The sequence below is a fragment of the Camelus dromedarius genome, chromosome 5, assembly GCF_036321535.1.
Source record: "Camelus dromedarius isolate mCamDro1 chromosome 5, mCamDro1.pat, whole genome shotgun sequence".
In the NCBI taxonomy this organism is placed as follows: Eukaryota; Metazoa; Chordata; class Mammalia; order Artiodactyla; family Camelidae; genus Camelus; species Camelus dromedarius.
Window position 1 is genome coordinate 28,959,704 of NC_087440.1, and position 16,061 is coordinate 28,975,764.

At 36.1% G+C, this 16,061-nt stretch overlaps 2 protein-coding genes across 2 annotated transcripts; one reads left to right on the forward strand and one right to left on the reverse strand.

Moving 5' to 3' along the window:
* The first annotated feature begins 4,091 nt into the window (after nt 1-4,091).
* On the forward strand, nt 4,092-5,040 carry LOC105089969 (olfactory receptor 4F3/4F16/4F29). Its single transcript, XM_010981150.2, has one exon. It carries the CDS (start codon nt 4,099-4,101, stop codon nt 5,038-5,040), a length of 942 nt encoding a protein of 313 aa, XP_010979452.2. The 5' UTR covers nt 4,092-4,098.
* Nucleotides 5,041-11,073: 6,033 nt separating this feature from the next.
* Nucleotides 11,074-12,027, reverse strand: LOC105090020 (olfactory receptor 4F3/4F16/4F29). Its single transcript, XM_010981212.3, has one exon. The coding sequence runs from the start codon at nt 12,025-12,027 to the stop codon at nt 11,074-11,076; it is 954 nt and encodes a 317-aa protein (XP_010979514.3).
* Between the last annotated feature and the right edge of the window lie 4,034 nt (nt 12,028-16,061).

Consider the following 16,061-nt stretch of genomic DNA (forward strand, 5'->3'; position numbering starts at 1 on the left):
ATGGAATGGCCTGATGAATGGTCAGATTTTGTACCAAACTGGGAGGTGAATGAACACCTTGCAAGTTTAGGATGTTAAACCCATGGCCACTATATTGTCATCTGTCCTATAGCCAGCATATATTAACCCAAAGTAGAAAAGTTCACTTTAAAAATAGGAGCAAATTATTTATTACGGAAATTTATGCTTTTTATTCTTGTGAACTTTGATTTAGTCAGTTCAGAGATCCTAGTGCCCCAGGGTAGAATGTTCCAAAGGGAACACAGCTAAAACTGGCCCTTGACAACTTTGGGCTCCTCATGGCACTGAACAAACAGATGGAAAAGAGCTTGCCTCTGACAACTGTGGGAACTAGGGCAAGAGTGAAAATAGAAGTCCATAGCCATGTATTGAAAAATTTTAAAGTTATAAATCAAGGTAACATAATCTTGAGTACAGTATGTTCTATCTTTCTATGTTGATAAACATATGTTGTTTCCTCTTCTTCTCTAGTGTCTAATTATGAGTCTCAGGACCTTTGTTCTAGTCAAAGCAAAAAAGTCCCTATGGATAAAGTCCCTTGATCAATAAACTCCTTCTAAACTCCGGTCTTTGCAATATCACTTGGTCACTGTCCTCTAGAACTGTTAATAACCTTCATTTCCACATATGACAAGATTTTATGGCACTTTGTGTTAGAGAGCACAAGAAAATCCAAGACTCTATGAAGAGGCTCTTTTTGCACAGGTAAAATAGAAGAATGAGAATTAACTTAACAATAGGGAAAGTATCTCGAGTGTCAGACATGATTCTGTTTTGGAAGTGCTATAGATGTGAGTCATACCTTCTAGTGCATAAGTGTTATCCTAGAGCAGGTTAGCTAACATCTGGGATAACAAATTGACCAACACTGGAGAATAACTGTGAAAAAGGGCATAGACATGTTGGAGAAGGTAAACTGATCTTGGCTTTTAACTAGAATCACAGATTATTAGGGTAATGTGAAAGATACTATGAAAAGTCAAATGGATTCATAATATTTCGGGTTCAGAGGTCTGTTGTCAGTGATGATTAAATGAATGCTTCTCACCCTCTGCAGTTTGATGAGCAGGTAAGAAAAATTAGTGACACATGAAACAAAGAATACAAGGGTTCTTGTAACCTCTATTAATTTTTCAAAAGAAATAAAATAAGCTGATTCTCTTCTGTGAAAAGGGAAGCAAATTTATTTGGTACTTATAAAATTTCAAGATGGAAAAGAGTCTAATCAATACCCGAGTAGAAGAGACACCCAAAGTACAAAAGCTGAGAAAATTATTTTCAATGTAAATGTCATCTTTAAAATATGATGTGAAAAGTATACAAACAAGATGAAATTTACCAAGAGATGTAATTGGCTCTCCTGCTCTCTTATGGTCTTTTACATTTTATAATTTTTTTTTGTTAATTTTTTCTCTAAACTGTAAACAGAATGCAGAAAGATTTGGAGAAAGTTGACAAATGTGAACTTTTTGAAGGTGGGAGGTAGGTGAGAAAGAGATTCTAAAAGGAAATGGAAAAGAGATTTAGTTTTTGAGTCTTGGAAACAGAGAGCCAAGGGTGTGAATAAAAAGTTAATTGAAAAGGATACTGAAAATTGTTTATATTGCACACAGTTATAACAACTAAAAGAAATGGTCTAAATTAGGGGAGGCAGATTTTTACTTAGACATGGAGAAGTTATGACAACTAGAAAGATAAAATGAAGGGCATTTCTAGTGGGGGAAGTTACAACCTCTCAACAGTTTTAGACTGAGAAGGAAATTTATATGAATGACAGTTTAGATTTTTGAAACCAAGAAATGTCTGTAGGCTACTTTCAGTTTGATAATTCTATTATTTGGAACCCCAGCTACCAGTATTTCCCTCATCTATAAAGTTAAATATCTGGGAATATGTTTCTGGAAGATTAATCAGTTCTTTATGTGTCAAGAAAATGGATGAGTCACAATAAATGGCAAAGAGTTAAAGCCTTTTTTTTTTTAACATCATGAATATTTAATTAGTTAAAAGAAATGGTTATAACTAATGTGTTAAATAAAAATCGATCTAACAAGTTTCTCTTCTGAATAAAACCATCTATAATAGAATGTGGTTTCAGAACATTTTCAACTAGGAGGCTGATTGTAGTTATTTGCTGACTTCTAGATGAATTTACATCAGATCCTAGTGTCTCCATCTAGAAGTCTATCCCCAACTATAGTCATGGGTAGTTATATACTTCATACTGTGAGTTCTATATTCTCTGATATTTAATTGGGTATTTCTCTTCCTTTAAATACATATAGGGAAAATTTACTTTTGACTTCTTCTAACCTTTTTCCCCCCTAGTACTCATTCCAGGATAACTAAAGAACAGTCAGTGTTGTCCTATTAGGTTTCATATTTATAGTTCCTTCCCCTTTAAACTCATTTTCCTCAACTACCTAGCTTTTATGTAGTAGAAGGCATTTGAGACCCAAAGGGCAAATAAAATTACAAGTTGATGTGTGCAACTGATAAGGTTTTTGGAGAAATCTTCCAAGAGACTAAGCACTTAAAAGACACCTGCAGACACAGTATTAAAATTTGTTTAAGATAAAATTTCTGAAGATTGGACTCAGAAAGTAATGAATATCACATCCTATAAATTACTTCTCAATTTAAAGTTGGCCTTGTCTTTCTCCTCTTTGTCTTTATACACATGCTTCCCTATTTATTCTTTCTTTTTAGTTTCAATTTTGATGTATTTTTTTCCTTAATTCTTCTTCACTTTTATAATATAGTCTCTAATTTTTTCTCTCTCTTCAGAACTCTTCCCAGTCTTTTTATGCATCTTCCCAGTTATATAATCAGGAATATTTTAATGTCTTTAAACATCCAATTTTATACTCTTCTATCTTTGCTGAATTATGATATTATAAATTCATTATCTGCTTTATCTACTACTCTTTCAATTGCATTCTAATATTCCCATTTGAACAATCCCTTCTTTATGTTTAGGTCATAATTTTCACACTATTGAAACCTTTAGCCAACTGTTCACAGAGGCAATATTTTTAGTATCTCCTTCCCTCCTTTTCTATTCTAAGCATGTGTTAACAGTTAAGGTTACAAAAAAGGATAAACACAATTCCTCTTCTCAACCCATTTACATGTAAACTAACTACAAAGTAATGTGATCAGTGATGCTTTGGGGAATGAATGAAGTGCTATAACTAGGAACATAGACAGGGAAGGTATGAATCTGCTTAGACAGTGAAGAGGGGGTAGAAAAGGGAGTTTAAACATGATAGCATGTGTTTACTTTGAGGTGTGGATTGTACTTCTCTTCCAGAGAAGAACATAGGTGGAGATGGTGGAAGGTCAGTTCTGGAAGAAGAACTAGTATATTTAAAGGCATGTAGTGTGTGGCACTGTCAGATAATATACAGATATGTATATATATAAGATAAGATAGATAATATAGGATAATGATGTTGGATCATGAGGTGCAAGAAAGGAAGAAGGGAAAATGAGATAGGAAATGAAGTTAAAAAAAAAAACCAAAAAACACATACCAGAGGGTTTTGATTGCTCTTTGGGGAGTTTGAGGGTCATCTGGAAGCAAAAAAAGACTCAAACCATTAACACTATGATTTGATCTCTTTTGAAAGCGGCTGGATTTTTCGTTGGAACAGCAAAAACAGTTGTAGGAGAGGATTCTGATGAGGTTTCACAGTAGATCTGGTGAAAACAGATGAAAGCAGGGGCAATGAGAAGAGAAAGGAGGAGATACAAGGCAGATGCATCAAATTAAAAAGGAAATTGTGACATATTTCACCCATTAAAAAAATACCCCAAACTGTATGATTGATATTATTCAGTAGTTAACAATAAATATTTGTGAAGCAGAGGGTATTAAACAGAGAGACAACTTGGTGGTGGAGAATAGCTCCACATGACTGTCATGAATTTTTCTGTGTAATCACATTGCAAAGACTGTGAGGTAGTTTTAATGCTAGAGGAGAAAAAGGTGTTCATAACTTTGACCTCTCTTCTAATTTATTAATATAATTATTATAATCTAAATTTTCTCCTATTATCCTCCTTCAGGTAGCAATGCTTACAAAACCAATGTATGAAGCAAATCACTCTGTGGTGTCAGAGTTTGTGTTCCTGGGACTCACCGATTCCTGGGAAATACAACTTCTCCTCTTTGTGTTCTCCTCCACATTTTACGTGGCAAGCATGATGGGAAACTCCCTCATTATTCTCACTGTGACTTCTGACCCTCGCTTACACTCCCCCATGTACTTTCTGTTGGCCAACCTCTCCTTCATTGACCTGGGAGTTTCTTCTGTCACTTCTCCCAAGATGATTTATGACCTTTTCAGAAAGTGTAAAGTCATCTCCTTCAGTGGCTGCATTACTCAAATCTTCTTCATCCACGTCATTGGTGGTGTGGAGATGGTGCTACTCATCGCCATGGCCTTTGACAGATATGTTGCCATATGCAAGCCTCTCCATTATCTGACCATTTTGAGCCCAAGAATGTGCATCTCCTTTTTAGTGGCTGCCTGGATGATTGGCCTTATCCATTCCATGGTTCAGCTGGCTTTTGTGGTAAACTTACCCTTCTGTGGTCCTAATGTGTTGGACAGCTTCTACTGTGACCTTCCTCGGTTCATCAAACTTGCCTGCATAGACACCTACCAACTGGAGTTCATGGTCACAGCCAACAGTGGATTCATCTCTGTTGGCTCCTTCTTCATTCTGATCGTTTCCTACATCGTCATCATTCTCACTGTTCAGAAACACTCTTCATCAGGTTCATCCAAGGCTCTGTCCACACTTTCAGCTCACATCACAGTGGTAGTCTTGTTCTTTGGCCCTTTGATATTTTTCTATACATGGCCATTTCCCTCCACACACCTGGATAAATTTCTGGTCATTTTTGATGCAGTTCTCACTCCTTTCCTGAATCCTGTTATTTACACATTCAGGAATCAAGAAATGAAGGTGGCAATGAAGAGGGTATGCAGACAGTTACTGAGTTACTGAAAGATCTTGTAAGTGATGATTGTATTGTAAGAGCTTTTATTGATTACTGATGCTTACTGTTGACGGTAAAATTCAGAGAAGAGCTCTTGTTTGTCCTCCCTTGATTTGATTACACAAAGAAACTGAATCCATTTTGTCTTTCACTTAGGAACATTTACTTTTGAAAAGAGAGACTTACCTATAAAGTATTTATAATCATACTTTATAGAAATCTTGAGGCTCAATTCCTAAGGAATAATATTTATAAGAAGTAATTCTTATAAATATATAAGAGGTATGATTTCTTTAATGCCTTCAGAACAGGGAGAAGTATTTCCCAATCTATCCTAACTCAGGATAAATTCATCTTAACTTGACAACATCTTCAAACACCCTATTTCCAAATATGGTCACATTCACAGATATTGAGGCTTAGGATTTCATCATGTCTGTTTGGTGGATACAAATCAACCCACAACAGTAGCATAGCATTGGTATCTGAAAACAAAAATGATTGTAGGATAGCTATCCATTATAAGAGTGAAAATATATTTAAAATAAATAGAAGAAGGTATTTTAGGTCTTTCATAGGCAATTAACTATATTTTTAACTTAACAAAGTATGTAAAGTCACTATAAGGCACAAAAAGTTATTCTTGTGAGGGAAAGAATCTCTAGAATTCTACACTAGTAATAAACTAGAAATATTACACAAATGGTAAAGAATAACATTTACTATTTTTAGTCAAGAACAGAATGAATGCATGTGTATATGGTACACATATATATGTATATATTCTCTTTCAGATTCTTTCCCATTATAGTTTATTAAAAATACTCAGTGTAGTTCTCTGTGCCATACAGTAGGCCCTTGTTGTTTATCTGTTTTATATAGAGTAGTGTGTACATGTTAATCCCAAACTCCTAACGTATTACCCCTGTTTCCCACCTTTCTCCTTTGGTAACCATAAATTTGTTTTCTATGTCTATAAGTCTATTTCTGTTTTATAAATAAGTTCATTTGTGTAATTTTTTTTATATTTCACATACAAGTGATATCATATAATATTTATCTTAGAGGTTATATTTCAGTGGACTCACTACAAAACAGTCAGAATTATAATTCTAATTGATTAACAAGTAATTTTATATTTTACATAATTTTAAATGCTTACTTTATACTCCACTTCGGCAAGATCAGGAAGAAGACCTATAGCTATTTTATAAAAAATGTTATCAAACCCATCTTAGTGTATAAGAATTAATTTTGATAATCTGAATTTGGATTCTCATATACAAATGCTCTGAGTCAATTTCTATGAGAATTTTTTTTCTGGAAAAGATGGCATATATAAAACAGTAGAAATTCTGTTTTTTCCCCCAAACGTTTAGGGGAATATTAGTCAGAACTTAATCTCCATAGAGCGACATTAACAGAATTCCTCCAAGAGGCTTTATTTAATTTGTTAATATATCCTTGAAGTAGGAAAATGCCTTACACTCATATAATGAGGGAAAAACTCAATTACATAAACAGTCACACATGAAACTACGAGGCTCAGTTTTAGAATTTCAGCTATAGATCAAGGCTTACATATACCAAGAAATTAAAAGTATATAGATGGATACAGAAAATCTCACACTGAATCTCTAATTGAATTTCTATTCTACTTCCAATGGAAATAAGACAAATATATTGAAAAAAAAATGGAAACACACAGGTTGAAAAAACAAGGCAAATAACAACTCAAATTCTCCATCATCTCTCATCTGATGGAGAACAGGTCCCTTCCACCCTGAGAGAGATTACCAAGTGATCAGACGTTGCTGAGGCAGGCACTCCTGGGGCCATAAGGAGTCCAAGCCCCAGAATGACGCCACCTAGTGCTCCTCCGATCTGGAGCCACAGTCCTTACTGATCACCAGCCCAGCAGAAAGGAAGGCATCAGTATGCTAAGTCCATTTAGTAATGTAATTTACCCTTTGCCCTAATTGGTAAGTATCTCATATGACCAAATAACTGAATGAATTCCTTCTGTTAACCAACCAAACTGCTGTGGTCGTGGGACTACCATGTGATCATGAGACTATTTAATAGTACATATTAAATATGAAACTACGTGTACACCATTTCCAAGAAACTCCACTTCTCATTATATAGACTTTGGAAGCACTTGAACACGTGTGTAAGAACACATGTAAACATATTTGTTATTACCTTGTAGAAGTAAACACTTGAAAAAACTCAAATGTCCATTAATAAGACAATGTTGAACTGTTCTCATGGCTACTCTTTAACTGCCTTTTCATATCCAGTTTTCATCTTGTCCACTCTGCTCTGTGCCCTGTAACACTGAACTTTATGGGTTGAACAACCAGTAGCTCTTGCCCGCTGACTTCTACTTGGGTGTAGCTATTGAAGCCATGGCAGGGATTTGGAGGACAAGAAGAAAGTGAAATCAGGCTATTAATTCCTTCAGCTTCCTTCCTTCTGAGCTTTGTCTTGGCGAGTACAGCATTCCTCCAGCGAAACCCTCAGCTCTTGTAGCTGGTGCTCTCCTGTTGCTGCTGCTGCTTTCTCTGGGTTATGGTGGTGTTCCCGCCCATCGCCCCTCAGCCTGAGGGACAGTAATGCCTCCCTGTTGTTACTAGCCCTGGATACGTTACCCTTCCTTGTTGGTTCCTCCAATACGGCATATCCCAATGTACCTCAGATTTTCCTCATTTATAGCATTTCAATGTGACATTTTTTTCTGGTGGGACCCTAACATAAGTATTTGTACAAAGAGAAGTCCCAGGAAACGATGCCTCAAAATGGGATTCTGGTGATGTTTGGCTTACATATTGAGGGTTACCTCTATATATTCCTTGTCTGGGAGACATTAAACTTTGATCATATATGGCTCACAGTTACTCTGATTACTCAAATCATCAGTTGCATTTGTATAAAATGAAGTTCAAGTGAAAGGCAAGGCACTAGCATCCACATACAACTAAACGTCACAGTTCATTGGTCTCCCAACACCTTACCCTTCCTGGTGGTGGAGCAGCACCTTTTTCCAAGTCTGAATGAACCAGCCTTTCCTTGGGTAAAAACATTTTTGGCTTTATCTGGAGCAGCTCTAGGACCCTAAAGAGCATTAGGTCCCAACCTAATCTGGACAGAGAAGTACAAACACTGCTGTGATAAATACAGTTTTATACTAAAAGAATTGTAGGATCTTGGCAATATGGGCCAGAGTCTAGGGAACAAGTGTTTGTGTGAATTCTAAGGATATTACACCAAAAAAGACAAACTATTAGACTAAGTCAGGCAGAATTTATTGACATACATGTATTTACCTGATACCTTAGATATTAATGTGTTACTGTGCGTACCTGGAGTGGTGTTAATAGCTTACTTGATTGGTTAATTAAATCTTGTACTTGATGAAGATATTTCTTGTAAATGTTCATCAAAGGGCAATCATTTTAGAAAAGACTCTTAATAATCAGGTGGACTAGATACGCATTTACTGGATCTCAGTCAGCTCCTGACCATAATCAGTCCAGGGCTTGATCGGGGGCACATGTGCAAAGTGACCGTGGTGACAGGGGTGGAAGCTATTGGCTCAATACCACGGACTCCCTCTCCACCAAGCTGATCTGTGTACTGCCATCACCAAGTCCCAACCTGCCAGGGGATGAAACAAATTTGGCACTGTTCCTTGGGGAAATTAGCTAGCTACCTAGTGGCACATTGATTACACTGGACCTCTCTTATCATGGAAGAGGCAGTGATTTATCCCAGCACGAATAGGTGCACATTTCACAGTGGATTTGCCTTCCTGTCTCCTCTCATGGCTTCACACTGTGTCAACTTAGCTAAACCAGAACTATGTTTCCAGAATCCCTTCCATGTATGTTTCCATATTAGGCTTCACCACAGTTAAAGTTTGTGTGAGGTTTGGAACAAGGAAGTGAAGCAGTAGCCATTTTGGTTCTGAAGACCAGAACAGGGCGAGTGCGTTACAGCTCAGGCCTGCTGCTGGCTCACCTTGCCGCTGTGGGACAACACCTTGGGCCTGCAGCTCCTCTGGCTCCTACTGAATTTCCACCTCAGTGCTTCCAAGTCCTGGGCCAGGTGCAAGTGCATCTTCATGAAGAGCATCAGCTTATTCAGGTCACCTGCATCATCAAAACTGGAAGCAGTGAGAGACAGACACACAGTTCTAGGTTATCCTTGGTCTCCTTCGCTTCCTGCCCATTTTCCCTTCCAGACAGCTGGTTTCCCTTCCAGGCTTCAGACTCAGCATGAGCTTCAGTGGCAATAGACTTATACTGCTTAATGTCTATTCCCTACAGTAACTCCTTTATTCTAAATCACTCACAGTGGTTCTACTTTTCTGATCAAACTCTGAATAACACACCCTAAACATGTCTGCCAGCCCAGTCATTTGCAGATTTATAGAACGTCTTATCCTTACCATGATATCTACATTGAGTTGCATCTAACCAGAGATATATTTTACAGCGAATGAAGTATGAAATTTTACACATATGAACTCATTGTTCTATTTATATGTTTCAACACTTTTAAAAGCAACTGACTTGATTAGTGGAATGGCTTATGAGGCTATACAGCTAGATATTAAAATTTCAAGCAATGAATGTGAAACAAAACAATGATGTGTATAAAAAACATTTGGCAATATTTGCCTAGCTCAGATTTGATGGATTTATTTAAAGAAACTTAGACATTTTTTACTAGCAAATATTTTACTAAAGCAAGACTAGAATTTGAAATTCACTGTTACAATGACATAGCGAATGTATCTTGGGATATTCCCTCTGCTCTGAACTAGAAGCTCTAAATGTTACTAACCATCCTCTGTAATTTTCTAGCACGATGGTGTAGCTCACAAAGTCAGCTGTAAACAGAAGATTTTAATTGAAGAGAATAATAAAGAAAACTTTTTTCCAAAAATAAATATAGTTATGTAAAATTTTGTTTAAGTTTCTCATGGGGATGAGGTGTGATATTACTGCAATGTATACACTATTCCTTACTGTGGGTCACAGCTGAAAAAGTGAGAGCCTCTTCTGTAAGTGACCCTCCCTACCCTTGCCATTTGATTATTCTCCTCTCGCTCACACCCCACAGCAGAGCTCCTGTGACAAAACAACCAGCTTCTAAAAACTTGAAACCTGTGTAGGGGAGAAATCTATAATAACTATAAGAGAACATTTTTAAAGGGGCAGCAGTAAGGGAAGTTAGAAGGGGACAGAGCTGCAATGCAGGGGAGTGGGGAAAGACAAAGGAATACTGGGGTGTGGATAAAGAGAAAGGAGAGGGAAAGGGAAAATAATCTTGTCCTAGCCCAGAGACCTAAGTAGCTGAAGAAAAATGAAGAGGAAGATATAGGAAGAAAAGAGGAATAAAAATTTAATGGGTTTGAGTAGCATACTGTTAGTCACAAAGAAAAATCCTTGTGTTTCCCAGTTCTTTGTATCCCAAGAACAGCTCCTGTGGCTTCTACCCAGAGAGGTGTGACCTCATACTTGTATATTCTCAAAGAGTCTCTGTAGGAGCTATCGAAAAAATTTTCCCTTTTCCCACAGACCTGGCAGAGACTCAAAGGAGGAGTAGAATGTGGGCGAGCTGCAGCATACAATACAAAGATACCGTTCAATCCTCCCTTAGAGAACCCCTATTAGGTACTGATAGGAATTCCTGTCTGTGAGACAGGCTTCTGTAAAAAGAGAGAATTCTCCCTGTTCTGAAGGCCTTAAAGAAGTATGTCCAGTTTTGTATTTGTAATAATTACTTCATATAAATATTATTCCTTAGGAATTGAGGCTCAAGATAACTATAATCTTTGGTTATAAATACTTCATATATAACTCCTTTTCTATTTTCAGAAGTGAATGTCTTTCCCTCTTAAGTGAAAGACAGACTGAATTCAACTTTACTGTGTATAATCAAATCAAAGTAGGACAAAGAAAACTTTCTGAATTTGACCATCAATAATGAACATGAGTAATCAACAGGAGCTCTTACAATACAATCATCACTTAAGAGATCTTTCTATAACTAACTAGCTGTCTGCACACCCTCCTCATTGCCACCTTCATGTCTTGGTTCCTAAATGTGTAAATTACAGGATTCAGGAAAGGAGTGAGAACTGCATCAAAGAAGGCCAGAAACTTATCCAGGTGTGTGGAGGGAAATGGCCATATATAGAAAAATATCAAAGGACCAAAGAACAAGACTACCACTGTGATGTGAGCTGAAAGTGTGGACAGAGCCTTGGATGAACCTGATGAAGAGTGTTTCTGAACAGTGAGAATGATGACGATGTAGGAAATGATCAGAATGAAGAAGGAGCCAACAGAGATGAATCCACTGTTGGCTGTGACCATGAACTCCAGTTGGTAGGTGTCTATGCAGGCAAGTTTGATGAACCGAGGAAGGTCACAGTAGAAGCTGTCCAACACATTAGGACCACAGAAGGGTAAGTTTACCACAAAAGCCAGCTGAACCATGGAATGGATAAGGCCAATCATCCAGGCAGCCACTAAAAAGGAGATGCACATTCTTGGGCTCAAAATGGTCAGATAATGGAGAGGCTTGCATATGGCAACATATCTGTCAAAGGCCATGGCGATGAGTAGCACCATCTCCACACCACCAATGACGTGGATGAAGAAGATTTGAGTAATGCAGCCACTGAAGGAGATGACTTTACACTTTCTGAAAAGGTCATAAATCATCTTGGGAGAAGTGACAGAAGAAACTCCCAGGTCAGTGAAGGAGAGGTTGGCCAACAGAAAGTACATGGGGGAGTGTAAGCGAGGGTCAGAAGTCACAGTGAGAATAATGAGGGAGTTTCCCATCATGCTTGCCACGTAAAATGTGGAGGAGAACACAAAGAGGAGAAGTTGTATTTCCCAGGAATCGGTGAGTCCCAGGAACACAAACTCTGACACCACAGAGTGATTTGCTTCATACATTGGTTTTGTAGGCATTGCTACCTGAAGGAGGATAATAGGAGAAAATGTAAATTATGAAAATTATATTAATAAATTAGAAGAAGAGATTAAAATTATGAAAGCCTATTTCTAAATTAGCATAAAAACTAACTAATGTGCTCATGACCTCTAAAATGTGTTCACACAGAAAAAGTGGTACCTGTCATGTGGAGCTATTCTTACCACCAGCATGTCTCTGCATTTAAAACCCTCTGCTTCCTCCCAGGTTTGATGCCCTGTATTACTCATGAGATACAACATGTTCAACAGAAGTAACAGGAATTCAACCCAAACCTTTTGATTTTTGGTTCAAAACTAATATGATTTGACCTCAGTCACATCTAATTATCCACTACTGTGATCGCTTCCAAGCCTATAGACCTTCATCTGGCTCCACCTGTGGAATTATATTCATCTTCAATATTACTTAAATGTTTGCCACATCTATGAAGTCTTGTTTTATTATTACTAGCATTTATTTTACTGTCTTTCATATTGTAGTTAACTGATTGCAGTTCTAATTTACCAAGTAGATGCCAAGCTTCACGAAGGCCAGGATTTTGCCTCATTCATATTTATACTCCCGAAAGCAATGAAAAAGTGGTCCACACAGAGTTGCAGATCCATAAATTCTCCGTTCAGTTTGTATCATACTATGCACAGAGTTTGTGAGTATTTAAAAACTTCTCTAGCAAATTTCTGATTTTGTATTTTAAAAAAGTAATAGTCCATGAAAGACTAGAAATTAAACAAATCTTATCCTTCAACATAGGTAATTTGAGAAGCACTGCTATAGGGTACCTAGCACATGATCTGAAAAGCTTAAAACTATGAAATGTATAATATACTGGTAAGCACTTTGTACAAATCTCTGTATAAGGGCTTATCACATTACCTTGTAATTACTCTTATTTAGATACAGATCATAGCTTAGCAATAGGAATGTATGTTTTGGATTTAGATTACTGAGATTTATACTGTTGTTCATTCATTGACAGCTTTACTTTGGGCAAGTTCCTTAATCTCTTTGATCTTCAGTTTATTTATCTATGAAATCGTAATTAATAACAAATGCATCTTAATCATATGGCTGTATTAAGTATTCAGCAAATGTTATGTTTACTTCTCTTCATTTCACTTGCCCTAATAGCACTCAAAACATGAGACATAATGAATGATAAGAAAATAAAACACTATTGACCAACAGGGAGCATTGGACTTTCACATCAGAAAATATATTTCAATAAATAATTATGATAATTATAATATCCACATTTTCTTAGTGATAGAAATTAAATTGTCTTGTATAAGTTTAATTGATTTGCTCCCAAAGAACACTGCATTTCTTAGCAGTACTTACCACAAATGTAATTTATTATTTTGTTCAATTTCTCCTTCCCAACTAGGCTTCCAGCCCTATAAAGTTAAGGACCACATATCTCTTCTTCAATCCAGTGTATCAAAAATTTATAATCACAAATATTTATTTGCTTAAAGGATGAATAAAATATGCAGTTGTCCCTTGAGCAACATGGGTTTGAATTTTGTGAGTCCACTTACATGCGTTTTTCTTCCACTAAATATGCAAAAATTATACGTATAGAACATTGTGCAAGAATGTATTGAAATGGACAGCCTATCCTTGTATAGGCATAAACTGGGTAATATTTAATATAAAATTAATAACATGTTAGTTTTCTTACTCATTTATAACTCTGCTTTCAAGAATTACTTTACCATACAGGATGCATCTACCTCTCCTTCAACTGGAGAAACGGCCTATCAGTCTATGATCACAGATAAGTGGGTTTTTTAAAAAAGTTACCATGTTTCCATTACAAAGTTATGAATATGATTATAAAACTATATGCCATAAAATTTTTATAACAATTCATTGAGTATTGTATAGGTTAGGCTACTGTGAAACAACTGTGTTGATTACCCTAAGCTATCATAAGGCAATCATATTGCTGCTTCTACATTATCAATACATAAATTGTTATAACTAAATAATCAGTTTCACTTAATCTTCTCATTATTTTTAATGGAGTTACTGGGACTGAACCTAGGACCTTGTGCATGCTAAGCATGTACTCTACCACTGAGCTATGCCCAACACCCATCTTTTCATTTCTGATGTCCAGTGTTAATGATATGTGTAACAACCACAATGTTTTCTATCCCATAAGACATAAAGATGTAGGCACTGATAGACTGATGACTTATCTTGTAAACAGATGATGTAAACACAGTACTGTAAAAGTATTTTCCCTTATGATTTCTTAATAAATTTTCCTTTCTCTGGCTTACTTTATTTTAAGGATACAGTATATAATACATACAATGTACAAAATATGTGTTAATCTACTATATTATTGGTAAGCCTCCCAGTGAACAATAGGCTATTAGTCATTAAGTTTTGGAGAAGACAAAAATTATATGCAGATTTTCCACTGCCTAGGGGTTCAGTGTCAATACCCCTAAGTTTTTCAAGGATGTATTTGCTTGTGTTAGATACTAACCATGTGAATAAAGAAGGAAAGATCAAGAGTCTAGGGAATTCAGGAAAGTGAAAATTTTGTCTTAAATGGAATCCAAAAGTAGGAATAGGACTGACTAAAAGGAAGTCTTCAATCTAGTCAAAGAGACTGAAATCAATGAGGTCAACTTTGGGAACTACTATAAATTCAATAGTCCTTATTTAGGAAAATCTCGTGTCATTATAGATCAGGAAATAAATACCCAAATATGTTAAATAACTTGACAAAAACCATAAATTTACTTAGTATTAGAGCTTATGCTAGAACCCAAATCTACTGACTCCCAGATTGGTCACCTCTCCAGTTTTCTGTTTTATATTTTCCTTTATTCATGACTTCTTGAGGATACAACCTGAACAAAAGCATGCGACAGAGTGACAGCAGAAATTGTTGGGGGAAAATAAGCCCCTATTATAGCTGGTGACTGCCATTTATTGACATACTGGTAACAGGTGCCTTGGTCTCCATGATTATTCACTCCTGACAACCTTCTATCACTAATTAATGTACCTCAGTATTCCTGGGAAAGTTGGCATATGCTGAAACATTCGTTCTTACTCTACTTGTTTGGACAAGTACTCTTACATGGAACAGATGGTTTTTCGGATGGACTCATGATATAAAATGCCAGTTTAATTTGTTCTACTGTATGACCTAACTACTTAGAAGCCTCCATAAATTTGCCTGTATTCAAGCTCCATCTCCTTCATGAAATCACTCCTGATTCCTCCAACTGACTAGTTATCTGATTCTAGTGTTTTACTTTAATTCCTCAAGTGGGTCATAAGACAATCCTACCCATCGTATTTCTTTATAAGTTCCACAGTGCCTGGAAGAATGGTATAGGACTTAACAAGTCACATGAAAGTATATTGAGGTTGATCACCAAACTCAGTGCAGATACAGGGACTCTAGACTTTTCCTGGGAAATTATATTAAACATACACTGTGTATGATGGCATTATTCTTTGACTTTGTCTTTATTTTAGCTCTTACAAAATCTCTTAGAAATTATTTTAATTTTTTTTTAAAGAAGCTGCATAGGATAATGAAATGAGTATAGGCTTCAGTATTTGAAGAACAATATTTCATATTCTGCTACCTAACAACTTGGTGATTTGGGGAACATACAGTTAATCTCTGAGCCCTTTCCAACCTGTAAAATGGAAAAAATTCATGTCTAAGGAAATTGAGAATGTGAGATAATTATTTTTCTCATCAAACCCAGTTAATTCCTCCTCTTTAATGTCCCTGGAAATACCATATATGTCCACAATGAGGTCATATAAAGTAAATTACTGTAAATTAATACAATGTAATGTAATGAATTAATTGGAAAGGAAACTGAAAAGAACCAGATATATATTTGTCATCATGAAAAAAATCTCAAAAATATAATATTGAATGAAAAATATCAAATTATAAAATAATATATGTAAAGTGATATAATTTTGTGATTTAAAAAAACAATACTTATTAAATAAATAAAGT